The sequence below is a fragment of the Gordionus sp. m RMFG-2023 genome, chromosome 5, assembly GCF_954871325.1.
Source record: "Gordionus sp. m RMFG-2023 chromosome 5, tfGorSpeb1-WG-v2, whole genome shotgun sequence".
Taxonomy (NCBI): domain Eukaryota; kingdom Metazoa; phylum Nematomorpha; class Gordioida; order Chordodea; family Parachordodidae; genus Gordionus; species Gordionus sp. m RMFG-2023.
The window spans coordinates 13,600,036-13,618,065 of NC_088779.1; the positions used below are offsets into that span (position 1 = coordinate 13,600,036).

Consider the following 18,030-nt stretch of genomic DNA (forward strand, 5'->3'; position numbering starts at 1 on the left):
ATCCATTATTTGTCAGCAAGAAATATTAATATATAGAAAACAAGTCTAGTTTTAAAGGTGATTTATGATATAATATTTTATAGTATCTTTTATTCTTAAATTTTCATAAGACTTTTTTTATGAAGGTGGAGTAGGTGATTATATTTAAAAAATGAATCTAAGACTAACCCACCTTTTAATTTTTTAAAATATAGTTTAACCTAATCCTGCATGGACTTATAAATCTTATGTTAATGCATCTTAGGATACATGCAAAACAGATCTTATAATATCACTATCATTTATTATTTAATTAGATAATGGGAGTGTGCTGTGTTCATAATTGTAATAAAACATATAAAATAGAATCTAATACACATATTTCTTATCATAAGTATATATATTATTTTTTATATGCAACATATTTATTACATAAAGCATTAATAAGCTACAAACATTGAAAAAAAATCCTTATTTAGTAAAAATATAAAGTTTTCTCATTTTTATTGCTAGGACAAATAATGCTTCTTCCTATTGAGTTGATAAGATTTCTATTTTGAACTTTGCCTAAATATTTTTCTGGATAAAATATTAAGTTAGCCATTTTAAAATACATATTTACTATGATACAGTTTCATTTTAAATATTTGTAAGAAATATGTAAACCATATATATATTAATAGAGGCTCTGCCAATCAACAAATTTTCACTGATTCAATACTATATTACTAATAACCGATCTGATATTTATATTGATTTTTATATACTATCTATCTTTGTATCAATGTCATAAATATATCTTATATTTTACTCATTATTATTCACCTATTTTTAAATATAGATTTCCATTAAAATCCAAAGAATTATTGGAAAAATGGTTACAGGCTATAAATAGAAAAAGTTTTATGCCTAATAAATATAGTATAATGGGGGGTTAGTGATTCCTTCATCTAGTATGTCTATATTATGCCGAATTTTTGAAAGTTCATTTAGAACTTATCAAAATGATATTAAACGTAAAAATATTATTAAAAAAATGGAAGTGTTGGTTTTTTCCACAATAATTGGTACAAATATTTTTATTGATCTTACTGAAGATATTAATGAACATGAGATTGTTACAGCCATTTTCAAATTCTTGTAAAATTAATTGTTCAAAGGTAATCATTTATTAGTTTTAATACTATTTTTTTTAAAGATATTTAAATATTAGATTTTTCCATTTTGCTGACTTGAGAAACCAGGAATTGAGAACTGGTATGAGGAAAAATCTTACAAAAGCAATACAATTTAATAATCAATAAGTCATGTAAATTAATATTTATATCTTCTTTTATTTTTTAAAAATTATATTGTATAAAGAACAGGCCTTATATAAGACATATTATAAAAATTATGATATTATATATAATCTATGCTAATGTAAATATATTTTATTTTTTATAGGTGATGATAGAATCAAAAAGGATGAATGTTTATAATCAAAGATAATATGAATGTGAATCATCATATTGTTAAAAATACATTTTGTTTTTTAAAGTGTACACATTTATATTTTTATATATTTATTGTATAAACCTTATTTAAATGATTTATATAATAATTTATACCCATGCAAAAAATGTTATTATTACACTATGTTTTTATTGAAAAAAAAATAAAAGATGTTTTCATTTGTCATTTATAATTAAGATGAAATAATTAAAACAAAAAAAATTATAAATGATTATTACAATAAAAATTAAGTGAGATGAGCTCTCAACCCATCTTTTAAGATGGTTTAACTTATTTCATCTAGAACACATAATCCAAAATAATTTTTAATTGACAGGATATTTTTTTATAAATCTTATTTTCTTAACGTAATTAATTGATCTTCATCTACTTTTAGAGTATATCTTTGGTTCATCCTTTATAATAAAATTAATAATACAAAATAAAAATAAGTTAAAAAAGTAAGAAAAAAATTAACACTGATTTCTCTTATTAGTAAAACAAAATTTGTAGATTTTATTTAATTATATCTATACAGATCTCTTTTTTTATATAAATTTTGATTATTATTTTAAGGTATAAATTACTTAACTAAAATTAAAAGTACCAGCAACTACAATAAATATCGATGCATCATTTTTATTTATTAATAAGATATGAATCATAAAATATTATTATATTTAATAATAAGGATTCCATAAATGAACAATAAGTGGATAGTAAGATTTTTTTTGAAACATCAAGTGAATTTGATAAAATTATAAAAACTAATTTTATAAGAAAAATTAACAAATATATATAAAAAAATAAATGATTTTGATATATGCAATTAATATGTATAAAATAAATTAGATAAATTAGATTTTCTAATAAATAATTGGGGGTTAATGGTTGAGGAATGTTTAAAAATAAATTTATTTTTATAATAATATTAATCAAGTAGATAAATTAACTAAAAACTGATTGAAAGAAGTATTTTCTTGATTGAGTCATGTGATAAGTTTTTTTGGCAATTAAATATAGGCAGTGGACTTTATTTGGTTGAATATTTGAGGGTGTATTAGATATAAGTATGGAATATTTTGTATGGGTATAATTTTGGTGATTTTTGTTTCAGTGATATCGTAGCAATCTATGTTTCTGAATAATTTCTGGGTGAAAGTAATTTAATGATATTACATACTACTATTGGATTAAATGTTGAGTTTTTTTATTTTATAGAATACCAATGTAATTTAATTGAAGATCAGTTGAGGTTAGGATTCATTTGATTATTTTACATAATTAAATTATTAACAAATTATTAGATATAAAATTGTTAAATTTTTAAAAATTAGTATTATTATTGAGGCATTTGATCAACGTACAAGCTACAAAATGGCGCTACAGCTGATTTCAATATGTGGACGTTTTTTTATGCATGATGGCCAATCTATAGTTATATATATCATTGATCTTTATACAATATATATTTTTACCTATTCGCTTTGAAAAAATTCAAAAAAGTTCAAAAATAACGATTATGACAATTGTCACTTTTCTATGGTAAATCTTCACATAAATTTTAACTTAATATGTTTACAATATATATTTACCTATATGCTGACTAAATAGATCAACTTAGTCGACTAAATTAATCGTTTTAGTCTACTAAATTAGTTGTTTTAGTCGACTATATTAGTCTTTTTAGTCGACTATATTAGTCGTTTTAGTCGACTAAATTAGTCGCTTTAGTCGACTATATTAGTCGTTTTAGTCGCTAAAGTTTTTAGTCTATTTCCATGAGTACGACTATTAGTCGTAGTCGAAAGTGTTATAAATGAGATTTATATATATATTATCAATGTTATAAATGTCATACATACAAATCAATCATATTAATATATATATCAGGTGATTGCCAGTCAATAAAGCCATCCATATTTGTGTATGCTTATTTAAGACTAATTAGTATATTGGCGACGTTGTCGATGATCTTATTATGAACAAAGAAGACAAATAAAGTAATTATGAATAAAGAAGAAAAAAATGATAACATTATGATCAAATTTGATAACTTCGACAGGCAAAACAATTTTGCTGATTACATTGAATATATTGATGATATGTTGGAGATAAGAGGTATATTAGTAAATAATGAAACCAAAAAAAAATATGGGTATTAGTAATTTAGCAGAGATGAGGTCCTTTGTTTATCCAAAAATATTGAAAGATCTTAATTATGAAGAGATTATTGAAGTGGGTAAGAAAGTTTTTAAGCGTATTTCAACATTATTTAGCTCGAGAATTAAATTTATTCGGATAGAAAGAGGGGTTGGTGAATCAGTTGCGGAGTTTGCAGCTCGACTTAAAAAATTGGCTCAAGAATGTAAATTTGAATCTGACCTAGATGGGAGATTGAGGGATCATATGGTGGCTGGAATCAAAATGGGTGCATTGGAGAAAGATATTCGCACTAGATTTCTAGATAGAATAAATGACTTGGGAAAAAGGGTGTTTTCAACAGGTTTTAAATATGGCTTTGGCAATGGAAAGGGCTGAGGATGAAATGACAAATATGATGGTAAAAAAAGTCAATAAACATGAGCAGATAGAGAATAATCAAGAAATTTTTTCAATACTCATATAATAATAATAACAAAGAAAAGGGTAATTTTAGTTATTACAATAACAATAATAATAATTTTAAGTTTAGAGATAACAATAAATTTAACAATAATGATATGTATAAGTTTAATAAATGCTCAAAATGTGGAAGAACTCATCCCCCTTTTCAATATTTTGCATCAAGGGTGAAATGTTATAATTGCCAAAAGGTAGGGCATTATGCTAAATATTGTAAAGGACAGAAGTTACATGCTATGCATATAGATGACAATGATTCATCAGATTCAATTAATAATATTTCCCAAATTGGTAGAAATAGTGCAAAGATATTTGTTTGGATAAATGGAGTACATATAGAATTTGACTATGATACGGGGGCACAGGTATCGGTGATTGGAAAACAATATTGGGATGAAATTGGCCGACCCAAACTTGGACCAACCAAACCTTTATCAGTATATGGTAACCAACCGCTAGATGTGCTTGGTGAAACTATGGTGAGGGTTCGTCTTGGAAAGATAAGCAGATCACTACCGATTGTGGTAACCCGTTCAAATGACATTCCATTATTTAGACTATCATGGATACTGGCATTTAATATGTTTATTCCACGACAAGTGACTATAGTATCACAAATAAAGAGGTTATGACAACCAATAAACAAATTGCTGGCATGACAACAGAATTTTTCAGTGTTTTTGATGACAAGCCTGGACGAGTGAATGATATAGAAGTTAGCATACATTTGAGTGAGGCAGGAAGGCCGAAATCATGGCCAGCTCGTAGAGTACCTTTTCCATTACGAAAACCAATTGAAATGGAACTCGATAGATTGGTTAAATCAGGAATATTGAAGGTGATTGATCCAACACAAAAACGGTTGACATGGGCCACTCCAACGGTAAACGTACGAAAAACAAATGGAGAAATCAGGATTTGTGCGGATTTTAAGGTGACATTAATCCCGAATATTTTGTACGATTATCATATAATACCAACGGTGGATGATCTTTTAACCAAATTAAAAGATGGATTGAAATTTACGGTAATAGATTTGAAAGATGCATATTTACAATTACCAATAAAAGAAAGTTCAAAAGAATACTTAACCATATCGACCCACATTGGTTATTTCCAATATCAATGTATGCCTTTCGGTCTTTCTAGTGCGCCGACCATATTTCAAAGATATATGGACAATTTATTACAAGACTGCCAAATGACCGGAGTATATCTTGACGATATTATCATAACGGGGAAAATGATGTAGAACATTTGAATAACGTAAAAAAAGTACTAATGAAACTAAAACAGGTGGGTATGAGGTTAATGATGCTTACTACCAAGTGTATGTATGGAAATATTCTAAATACCAACCTAATTTGCTAAATACCGACCAAAATTTATTAAAATGTAATAAGATCCTTATTATTTAATATATTAATACGGAATCACGTGGTCGAGTCCGGCCTCCTATATATTATCCCCCCAAGGATGGAACCATCAAGTTAGAAAAAGAAAAAAAACATGACCATTCCCGGGATTCGAACCCGGGAGCATGGGATAAGTATACCAAGCTCTTGCATACTAAACCATAGAGGCTTTGCAAAAATAACGATTTTATAAATATATATTATAAATATATTTGGTAGTGCCTATCCAAATGAAAAATGAACAAAATTCAAATTTGATAGATGGTACCTTAAGGTACCAAGCATCATTAAACTGGGTATGAAGGCAAAATTGGCCAAAATACGTTTTTTAAATGAATCAGTTTCTTTTTTGGGTTTCGTAATAGACAAATATGGAATACATCCAGCGAAAGAAAAAATATATGCTATTCGAGGGATACCAACTCCTAATAATATACACCAATTACGATCTTTTTTAGGACTTGTGAATTATCACGAGAGATTTTTGCCACATCTACATGGAATTGCCGCTCCTCTGCATAAATTAACGAGCATTAAATCTTGCTGGGGTTGGTCGGACAAGGAACAAGAGGTATTTGATAAAATAAAACAGCTTTTGTCAACAAATAAAACGCTAATTCCATATTCGCCAAACTTGCCAATTATATTGGAATGTGACGCTTCCAACACTTGTTTTGGAGCTGTGTTATGTCATTTAGTGAAAAAAGATATTAGCAGACCAATCGCATTTGCCTCGCGAACACTTCTAGAGTCAGAGAAAAATTATGCACCAATAGAAAAAGAGGCACGAGCACTTTTGTTTGGTATGGAAAAATTTCATACCTTCATTTTTGGTCAAAAATTTTTATTACGAACAGATCACAAACCTTTGGAAAAATTATTTGGTGTTAAACGGGAATACCAAAAATATCCAATAGTCGATTAACGCGCTGGGCTTGGAAAATGTCCGCATATGATTTTGATATTGAATATGTTCCTGGAAAAGAAAATAAAGTAGCTGATACATTATCTAGACTGCCAATAGATGGCATAAAATCAAATAATGATCAAAAAAACGCGTTAAAAATTAGAGCTATAAATTTGCACGATATAAATATTAGTCAAGTTGAACTCCAAAAGCAAACAAGGAATGATAGCTTGTTTAAAAAAGTAGTTAAAAAGATTGAGCATGGATGGGTGGATTTTGATGCGAAAAAAAATACAGAGTTAGTTTGTTTTTATAATCGTAGAGAGGAATTGTCAGTAGATCATGATGTTATTGAATGGAATGGGAAGTTGGTAATTCCAACCATTTTGAGGAAATCAATATTAACGATTATACACAGAAGGCATCCAGGAATAAATGCTATGAAATCAATTTTTAGAATGTATTGCTGGTGGCCGAATTGCGATAAAGATATTGAACAATATGTTCGCCAATGTATGCTTGTCAAAGTAATCGGTCGAATATTATGGAGGTTCCTTTATATTCGTGGAACATATCTAATATTCCATGGGAACGAATTCATTTGGATTTCGCGGGGCCTATTGATTCGTATTCATGGTTAGTTGGAGTTGATGCACATACTAAATGGGTTGAGGTTGAGTTAATGAGAGAGACCACGTCCACGACAATGATCAGGGTTTTAAGGAAATGGTTCGCACGGTTTGGAACACCTAGACAAATCGTAATTTATTTCTGGAGAATTTCGAAAATTTTGTTTCGAGAAAAATATTAAATTGATACATACAACACCATCCGAAAACGAACGGTTTAGCAGAAGAACGATACGAACCCTCAAGAGTCGATATTTTGCAACTAGGAAAGACATGAGGGAGCCCAAGGAAGCCATGGGAGAAGTTTTGCTAGCATATAGAATGGGTGAGCATCAATCAACTGGACGTTCACCAGCTAAGCTATTATTGGGGCGAAATTTAAAAACGGGATTGAATTGGTTACGTCCTAATGTTAGTTATGAAATGGAACGATCGAATATACGACAAAAAGTAGCGCATGATGAACATAGTCATATGAGAGAATTTGAGAATGCACAACCGGTATGGGTGCATAATAAAATAAATTCAGGTTGGAGAGAAGGAGTTATAAAATCCAGAACTGGCAGATATTCTTATTTGGTAGAAAGCAAGGATAGAATGGTACGAAAGCATGCGAATCAACTTCGAAAAAGGGAGGTAGCTAAAGAAATGGAGAAGTCTGGGCCAGGGAAAGAAAATGGAGAAAATATGGAGTCAGAGAGAGAAGAAGAAAATATAAAAAATAAAGAGTCGGATATAGTTGAGATTTTAGAAAATGTGGAAGATAACGGAAAACTAGAAACGCTGAAATCACAAAGAGCCAGGAAACCTATAAATCGGCTGATTGAGGAATTGTAAGATCATATGTGTGGGGATATGTTATAAATGAGATTTATATTATATATTATCAATGTTATAAATGTCATACATACAAATCAATCATATTAATATATATATCAGTTGTTGTAAATATCAGGTGATTTTCAGTTAATAAAGCCATCCATATTTGTGTATGCTTATTTAAGACTAATTAGTATAAACACTACATAGATTGTCAATGGTAATATTAATGAAAATTGTAGTGGCTAAAATTTTGTGTTTGGAATCATTTTTTATATAGAATTTACAATAAACGAATATAGATCATTATCTTAATTTTTATTACTATTAATAAAAATTTGAAGTATAAATAATATTATATCGTTTTATATTATTAACATTTATCTATATTTTTTAATCTATCTAATAGGCTTTATAAGTAGAATATCATATTTATCACATTAATTTTAGTCATACTAATCAATATTATGTAAAATAATAGTCATTGATATTAAATTTAGAAAAATTTTAATTAAACTTATGTTATTGCTCTTTTAACTTTATAATAAAAATGTTAAGACTTTATTATTGTAAATAACTTGTACGAGAATTTCATAACTAAAATTATTCTTAAAAAACTTTAAAAAATTACCAGAAATTTTAAGTTGTTTATTCCATCTATCTTTTTTTCGTTTTCATTTAGTTCAAAATGTTATTCTTTATTTAAATGAAACATACATATATTGATGGAATATACTCAATTTAATGGATATTTAAAATTATTTCTTGGAGAATATATTGAGAAAAATCTATATGTTTTGTGTATATTAACAGAAGTTAAGTTAAAGTAAATTTTTTTTTTATAATTTTATAATTTTTGTATCAATAAAGTGATTTGACTGATTCTTCTAATTTAGAAAGTTCAATATTTTTAATTTTTCCTATATAAAGTTATTTTTTTAGTTAAATCTTGTGATTTACGGATATCAGGTAACCATTTATTATATGATATGAATAAATATTTAATTTTAGACAATATTACAAATGGACATAAAGAAAATGAAGAAGTATGTAAAAATATTTTATTAATAATTATTTCCTTCTAAGTTCCTTACCATTAAAAATAATATTATTTAATCTGAATATAAGATTTTTAGTAATGGTGCAATTTATATATTATCTTAAAAAAATAAAATACTTATTTATTATAATGGAAAAACTTTTTTAATTAGTTATATTTATAATCACATGTTTGTGCTAAAAAAATATTACAACTCCTCAATTAATTTACTACAATATTTATTTTCAGAATTAAATCTATAATAATATCCTAATTTAACATTTTCATCTCATTAGATTATTTTTGATTATAGTAATTGAAAACAAAAAGTCAATTCTTTGCTTAATTTGAATGTTAATATAACTTTTATAATATTTAAATAAACTAACATCTCAAATAATATAATGAGTTTACATTGTACCTGTCCCTCCAACCAATTTTAGGGGTCCTTATGAATATTTAAAAAAATATGATTATTATTTTTTCTTTTAAATTTATTTTATTTATTATTATCAGTTTGAGACTTTTAAAGGGTTAAAAGATTGGGACAAATTATCCAAGCTTCTGTTGCATGCAGGATACTATTATGATCGAAACAATATGAGTACTTTTTGTCAGGCCGATTTGTATATAGCTAAAAGGTGCTTACCTCTTCAATATTTTAATAGCCTTAAACAACCTAAAGAGCATAAAGTTGATATTTATCAGCCTCCTCACATCATGGCCCTTAAATATGATAAAAACAAAGTTTATAAAGAAATGCTTAACAACAAAGATTTTGCAGAAGATAATTTAAGTTTTAACCTTTCCCGGCACAAAAAAAGTGACAAGGACAATGATTCTAGCATATTAAATAAATATGGCCGTTACAAATATACCTTATTTTCTCGGTTCGATGAAGGTATTGAAATGGATTCTGGTAAATGAGGAGAAATTATATTATATATAAAAAATTAAAGATGATATCTATTTCAATGAATTATTATATTGATTGAAATGTTATATCTAATTTAATTAAAAGGATATTTTTTATTTTTCCTAAACAACAGTGAAAAAAAACATTTTATATTCACAATTATTTATAGTATCAATATGCTAATTTAGGTGTCAGGTTAAATAAATTTTAGAAAATGACTAACTTAAATTTACTGTAATACAAAATTTTTAAAGATAATTATATTTTATATTTTTACTTCAAAAAAAAATTATACAAAGAAAGTTGGTATTCTTGCACTCCTGAGATTATAGCCAAACACATAGCACAAAGAATGCCTTTCACTGTAATTTTGGACGCTTTTTGTGGCTCTGGTGGCAATTTAATTCAATTCGTTTTAAATGGTGCTAAAGGTTTATATTATTTGCCAAATTCTAACATAATTTTGAAACGGCTTCAGATTATATATCGTTTTTAATGTAAAATATAGAGCTCTTACCAAAAAAAAAATTTCTTGAATATTTAAAAACAATAAAAATATATAAAATAAAAAATTATGCAAACTGGCTCAGGCTTAAGCTAAAAAAATTGAATTTGAGGGGTACACCTTAACTATATTTAAAAAAATTAAAATTAGGTGAACACTATAGATCTTAGAAAAAACAATATGAAATTTGAAATCTTTATATTTATAGAATTTATAATATGAATAATATAATAAGTATCAGAGAAAGTGAGGAAATAAATGCCATAGAACATGCAGTTAATTAGGGCAATGAAATTTCTTAAGAACTGGGAAGTGAGATTTCTCAGATCACCAAAAATTATGGGAAAATAATTAGATGGCGAATAAACAAATATTCTGTTACACATTTTATTGTTGAATTCTTTTTAATCATTTAGATGAATTATATTAAAAATTAATGAAATTGTTATTTTAATATAATGAATATTACTCATTGATTATTGTAGTTTTAGCGGTGGATAACCAGGCATCAAAACTGGCTTTAGCTCAACACAACCTTTCCATATATCTTAATTCACAATCTTCCCCTACCGTAACAACATACAAACAAGCCGATTTTATTCTAGCCGATTTTGAATCAGTTATCAATCGATTTCGACAAAACTCTTTACCTAATCACGACAGAAAACGTAACTCTTCCCATCGCAGCAGCACAGATTACTGGTCTGATATACGCGAGAGTGTAGACGCCATATTTCTCGATCCCCCTTGGGGAGGAGTTCATTACGAGCGATCATTAGCCTTCGATTTGGATGTTTTAAACTTCAATCTAGCCGCCATCTACAGGCAATCTCTACGGGTAACTCCTAATGTCGTGTTTAAGTTTCCACGTAATTCCAACATCTGTCAAGTATGCATATTTTTACATCGATTTTCATTTTATTTAACCGTAAAAGAACACGATATTTGAAATTTTGTGATTGTTTTGATTGCTTGAATTAAAAATCTAAAATTTTCTACTCAAGCTTACCTTCAATTTGGTGAGAAATTTTTTAGCCTTTGCCTAACTTGTCACTCGAATTTCTATAAAAAATATAGGAAAGAAATCTCAAACTCAACATATTTTTTTCCCCATCTATTTTAATGTTATGTATTAAATTTATATATTCAGCAATAACTTTTAAAATTTAAATATTTTCCACTTTTTAAGTATTTTTTAAATTCATCTTATAGTTGTGATATTCAATCAGACAAAAAAGAACAATAGGAAAGAAGCATGGCTCTTTGAGCATATTATTGATTGCTCAAATTTTGTAGAAAGATAATTGATTGCACTCACTGCTTTGCTCACTAATTTTTTAAAATGAATGAAACTACAATTTTTTTTTCATTTTCCAATATATACGACGTTTCCTCAGTGTTGTCGCTAAGGATTGACTATTGAGAACTCCAGTTTAATCAATAATTTGGTGAGCCCCTCAAATTTTTTGAGCAAACCTTTAAGAAAAAAATTAAAACAAATATTTATAATTTTTTTAAGATTGAGCACCTATTTACCAGTAAATTTAAAAGTCTATTCTCTACTCTCTTAAGTTATCACTACCTCCACCAGTAATATTTTAAATTTTAGAAATTTATTTTTATTTAAATTTTTTTTTAGGTTTAATGGAGGTTTTCTGGGTATATTTTCCACTCTCTCCCCTTTCTCTATAATTTACGGCCTGGGCATCACTATTTGACGTAATCCATGATCACTCATAGTCATACATGTCTTTTTGGATTTTCTTATGACCTTAATCTCCTTACTTTCATCAAGATATATCTCTTCATTCAAGCATCTTTCATTAAACATGTCCAAACCATTTCAGACTATTTCGCCCCATCATCACTCTAATCTCTACTATTCCATTTTTATCCTTCCTCGTAATTCTTTGATTTTCCCCTCTGTCTCAGAAATACCCCACATATGTATTCTCATCTCCTTTCTATTCAATTTAGCTTACAGCTTCGCATATAGCCTACATAAGCGTTCCCCTTAGGGGTCATTCCACGTCAAATCGACCAAAAAAACGAGATTTTCGGACGACCATCTTTAAAATGAATGAAACTTGGCATGGTAGTTATTTATTTTGTATATGTTAATAAAATTAAAATTTTAGAGTGCTAGCTAAACCAGATCCAAAGATATACGCCTACAAAGTCGAAAATTGCGCAATGTGTGATTTCAATTCTTGTTTTTTTAAAAAAAAAATTATATATCATTTTATAGCCCTTAAAATTTTACATTGAAAAATATCGAAAATAAATTAAAAAATTCTAAGTGTTTTCTTATTTCCGGTAAAAATAAAACATAAGCATTTTTAGGAAGGGATTTTTTTAGGTGTTGATATTCTCTAAAAATGTTATTGCCTTTATATAAAACGATTTAATAAAAAATCTCGATAACATTTTTGTTTTTTTAATTTTTATTATTTATATAAATAAAAAAAGATAATATAGATATATTCAAAAATATTATAATATAATATTTTTAATAAAAATATGTATTATATTGGTATTAAAATTTAAAAAATCTATAAAGTACAATCAATACGATATCCTGGGTCAATAAGTAAGGAAGCAGCCCATACAGATATGATTATTATTCGCTTATATTGAATAAACATTTTAATTTTATATTCATACTATTATAAAAACATATCTATTCCATTTTGCACTTACTAATAAAATTCCTGGTGCCATAATTTGTATATATATATATATCCTTTCACTTGTTGTGTATATACTCTCGTTATTTTTTTTAAGAATCAATTCAGCAAAAAGCCAAAAAATATATTACTGCTCTGACGTAACAGCTACGCAATATAAACACAAAAAATTATATAAATCTGTGTTATCACTAATCCAATTTTGGTGTAACAGCTGAATGACATTTTTCAACTACATCTCATGGAAAAGGTGTCCATGTGATGGCCTTGGTGGAACATTAAAAGATTAGCAGCACGTTCAAGCCTTCAGCTCACCAGTTCTTGACACATTTTATCACCAGTTGATTTATATCAGTTTGCAAAGACAAAACATGCCGTCACTAAATTTTACATATATATCGAACAAACAATACAATTTAGAAGAGATTAAACTAATTGAAAGATTCAATTTAGCTTGCCATTCCAGGAACTCGGGAAATACATGCTGTATTTCCTTTGAGTTTAAGTAAACTTAAATCAAAAATATATTCATATGCAGAGCAAATTAATAATATAGTAAATGCCGATAATTTGTTTTGCCGATATTACAGGATTAACATGTGTTTATGGCGATTATTATTGATTAGCCACAGTATTAAAAAAGATGAAATTACTGAGGAGATATATATATCCTTTTTACACCCCACCATCACCATCCTTCTTTTACGCCACAATTGAGGAAAAGATATGGTTGCCCATTAATCAAATAATAACGATTATAGATCCCATAACAGTGACAGGACGTACCTACAAATTATCGCCTCAGCGCAAAATGGGATATGATTAATACAAGTGTTTTTTTTATATTTGTCTGTATATAAAATTTTAAAATATTTCGTCCTAATTACCATATCCATATGGGCAGTTTCCTTACTTATTGACGCAGGATATCATATTGGTTATATTTAATTGGTTTTTTAATTTTAATCCAGTATAATACATATTTTTATATTATATTATGAAATCGTATAAATATAACGCTATCTATATTACCTTTTTTATTTATATAAATAATAAAAATTTAAATAAAATTAAAAAACAAAAATGGCTATCAAGATTTTTTATTAAATCGTTTAATATAAAGTCGTTAAACATTTTTAGAGAATCAACACCCCAAAAAACCTCTTCTAACAATGTTAATTTTATATTTTTACCGGAAATAAGAAAACACTAAATTTTTTAATTTATTTTCGATATTTTCCAATGTAAAATTTTAAGGGCTATAAAATGATATATAATTTGTAACTAGCATTCTAAAATTTTAATTTTATTAACATTTACAACATAAATAACTAAAATGTCAAGTTTAATTCATTTTTGAGATGGTCGGCCGAATCACTGGTCGATTTGTCATGGAATTACCCAGAGTTATTTTTATAGTAAAATAATATATAATAAATATCTCAGTCAGTACTCACTATAGTCCTGCAAGGTCGAGGAGCTGATGATAACCTCATCAATAAAATAAGGCCCAGCATACCAAAAATATTAATCTTCTTATTCTTCCTTTTTTTGCAAGATTGATAATCACAATTATGGAATTTAAAAATAATAAATTTATAAAAATATTAGGATCTAGGTAATTACCATTCATTTTGTATCTGATTTTGTAATACAATAAAATTAGATATGCAATCATTAAATTATCAAAGTTTATGTCTATATTGAAATATAATGCATGACATTAAAATAGAGAATAAAATAAATATTTTAAGTTTGAAACTTCTTTTCTCTAAGCTTTTTTATAATTTCTGGTCACAGGCTGGGTGAGACATTAATCTTAAAATTTCTACTAAGACGCGGGTAGACTTAGACCAAAAAATCTAATTTAGATTTCTTTAGCTTACTCGCTAAAATATTAAATTTTCATTCTATAAATATTATATTTCAATTTATTTACAACATAATTAAGAATATTTTCACCATATTATATTTAAATTATATGGGTAATTTTATTTACAAATAGGGCTGTGCCGATCCACAATTTTTCATTGATCCGATATTTATTTACCATTGTATCAATGTCAGAAAAATATCAAAATTTTTATTATAAAAAGATCAACTAACTTTAATGATTAAGTGTATTTTTTTCCCAAAAGCTAAATATCTTATTTTAAATTGCAGTGCTTATGGGTGAGTGTAATGTTATTAAACAAATTCATTTAGCCGATTTTTATAAAGTTCACTTAAGCCTCAAAATTTTACTAATAGAACCAAATTTTTCTGTTATCTGTGGGCCAAATCAATAAGCTTGAGTAACAAAATCTTGAGTTTACCGTTTTTAAAGTTGGTTAAATTGAGCCGTTTAGCAACACTAGCTGAATGTGATATTTTAAAATTTTTTTTAATAAAAAATATTATAAAATTTTAAACCCCTTTTTTGAAACATTACCACAGATAAATTATGTTTTAGTTCCTTTCTTAAATTTATTTTTATGAAATTATAAAATAAAAGAAAAGTACAATCATAAAATAACCAAAAACAATAAAAAAATATCTGATCGTTTTTTTAAAAAATATTGGCCCGAAACCCTAAATATCGGTGCTGATCAGATATTTAATTTCGACAAAACCCTATTTAAAAATAATACAAAATGTTGTTAAACAAATCTAAAATAGAATTTTTTTTTTAATTGCTCAAAATAAATTTTAAGAGTGCTTATAAAATTTAAAACAATATTATTAACATAAAAATTTTAATTTCCTATATGATTGTCGGGAAATAATTACAAACAATATTTATTTTAAACTACAATCTAAAAAATTAATACCCGTATTATTTAAAATTATAAAAAAAATTAATTAAATTTTTTCACAAATGTAATTAGTTAAAGTTAATGTTCCTCAAAATTAGTATTTAATTAATAGGGCTAGCATGATTTAAATCATGAGACCCTTTTATTTGATGTCTTAAAATTCTTCTTAAAAATTGGCTCATGGGGTTTTCTAAATCTCCATTTTAAAACGTTAACAACTTTGTAATATATATATATTTGGACTATAATTTGTTTTTTATTTCATCTATATGATAAAAATTTTTTACCCAAAAATCTAGAAAATTAGCAACCTTGTTAAAAAATGAAATCATGGTATTAAAAAGTAGTTTTTTAATACCATTTATAGTTGTCAATTTGATCATTGTGTAAAAGATGGTTAAAATTTAGACAAATTCCAACATTTGATTACATAAGTCAAAGTTCAAAAGCGAAGAGTTAGCAATAAGTATACACAATCTTATGCCTGTTGCTAAGGATTTTATAAATTATTTAGAGAAAGCATTATACTATCAATTGCTCTAGGTCTAAATGTAGACATCAATTTTATTTATTATTTGATATTAGACTGATGATAATAAATCAAATATATTTTAATTAGTAACACATTATATAATGACCATCAAATTGGGTTTTTTTTCGACATTATTTATTGAAATTAGTCATAAGCAATTTGTGAAAATCAAAAATTTTGCTGAATTATTTTTTAGAGTTATACCCTTTTAAAAAAAATTTCATAATCTTAATTATATATCATAAAATAATAAATCAATTTTTTCAAAATGAACTTGGGGGAAAATGTGAGAACTATTAAGAATATTACTTTGCTTAATAAAAGAAGTAAAATCATGATTAACAAAATAATTATATATCATTTAAATCAATTCTCTCTTTTTGTTTGTTTATAAACAATTATTAGTTTTTTTTCAATTAAAGACATTTAATTAAACCTGATCCTTATTATATTTTGCTTATTAATTCTATTTAAGTACTATTTTTTTTTAATATAAATGTTTTTTTATCGCATGCTAAATCAAATTAGAGGTACGTTGTCACTTTTTTGCTAAAACTTATACTTAGACGGTATCAGTCTATGCCATCAATACCGACATCAATTTTTTTTAAGAATAAAGATTTTTGATCAGATTTTACCTAAAAATGCCAAATATAATTTGTAGAAAATTTTTAAAATAAATATTTAATATTCTTGCATAAGATAAATTTTTTTTTTAAAACTCCATTTTTGAATTCGTTATCGGTACTGGTTAAAATTTAAATTATCGATGCATCTCTATTTTTTTAGTATGAAAATCAATTTATTATTGTTTAAATTTAAGGAAATTTAAAAAAATCTATGCCCATCGTAATAAACTTCATTCATTATTTTGTTGATACGAACATTAATTCAGATGCAAATTTATATATTAATTCAAATATATATAAATAAATAAAATAATCAAACAAATATTGATATGATATATACTTTCTAATCTAATCAATATTTCTATTTAACAATTGATTAACATAAATTTTCCACAAATAATCAAATGTGTTTAAATAATAACTATACCTCAATTGATATTTTCACCCATGAGCATGACATTTGTAAAAAAACATGATTTTTGCCAATCGTTAATTACATTACACCAATGAATTTTTTTTTAAAGAAAATAAAAAAAATTTGCGATTTCATCATGAAAGATTTTTTATGCATGAAAATCACAAACTATTTACTAATAAAAGATTTTATAAAGTTTTTTTTTGAAATTTTAGGTAAAATTTTATTAAAAATCTTGCATGAGCATTCCCAAAAATAATTTTTTAAGCAAATGTTTTTAATACATAAATTTTAAATTAATTTTTATAGATTGCCTCACTTTTAAAACCAAAAGGCGTCGTTGAAATAGAGAAAAATTTTTTGAATGGTTATCTTAAATTTCTGATCTTATATTTTGGCACTTGTATTCATCCCGACTACTCAAAATTAGTTGAACAAGAATGTATTAACGATGCGACACGAACTTTAAAAGATGGACAAATTGATGTGAAGTCCTTAGAACTCTCTTGACAATTCGAAAAAAAAATATTTATTTACATTGTATATTTATGCTTTTTCTATACTATAATATTAGTATTATAAAATGTTTGTATATATTGCCAACAAATTTTATTGTGAAAACATTATTCCGAGAAAAATGACAT

General features: G+C 26.2%; 1 protein-coding gene and 1 long non-coding RNA gene across 5 annotated transcripts; both read left to right on the top strand.

Annotated features, from left to right (window-relative positions):
• On the top strand, positions 1-1,647 carry LOC135929865 (uncharacterized). Of its 2 annotated transcripts, XR_010572649.1 has the most exons (4): positions 1-57; positions 821-1,139; positions 1,178-1,288; positions 1,426-1,647. It is a non-coding gene; the product is annotated as an uncharacterized LOC135929865 (long non-coding RNA). The 2 variants fall into 2 exon arrangements; XR_010572648.1 differs by lacking the exon at positions 1-57 and having other exon boundaries at positions 87-1,139.
• A 6,915-nt stretch (positions 1,648-8,562) lies between these two features.
• On the top strand, positions 8,563-18,022 carry LOC135929310 (trimethylguanosine synthase-like). 3 transcript variants are annotated; one of them, XM_065465840.1, is made up of 9 exons: positions 8,564-8,694; positions 8,739-8,767; positions 8,811-8,837; positions 8,880-8,914; positions 9,424-9,826; positions 10,123-10,254; positions 10,814-11,217; positions 12,306-12,423; positions 12,467-12,552. In XM_065465840.1, the coding sequence occupies exons 1-9, from the start codon at positions 8,594-8,596 to the stop codon at positions 12,472-12,474; spliced, it is 1,257 nt and encodes a 418-aa protein (XP_065321912.1). In that variant the 5' UTR covers positions 8,564-8,593; the 3' UTR covers positions 12,475-12,552. The 3 variants fall into 3 exon arrangements, with proteins under 3 accessions (XP_065321911.1, XP_065321912.1, XP_065321910.1); XM_065465839.1 differs by having other exon boundaries at positions 8,563-8,694; positions 12,306-12,540; XM_065465838.1 differs by lacking the exons at positions 12,306-12,423; positions 12,467-12,552 and adding an exon at positions 17,696-18,022 and having other exon boundaries at positions 8,571-8,694.
• Positions 18,023-18,030: the final 8 nt, after the last annotated feature.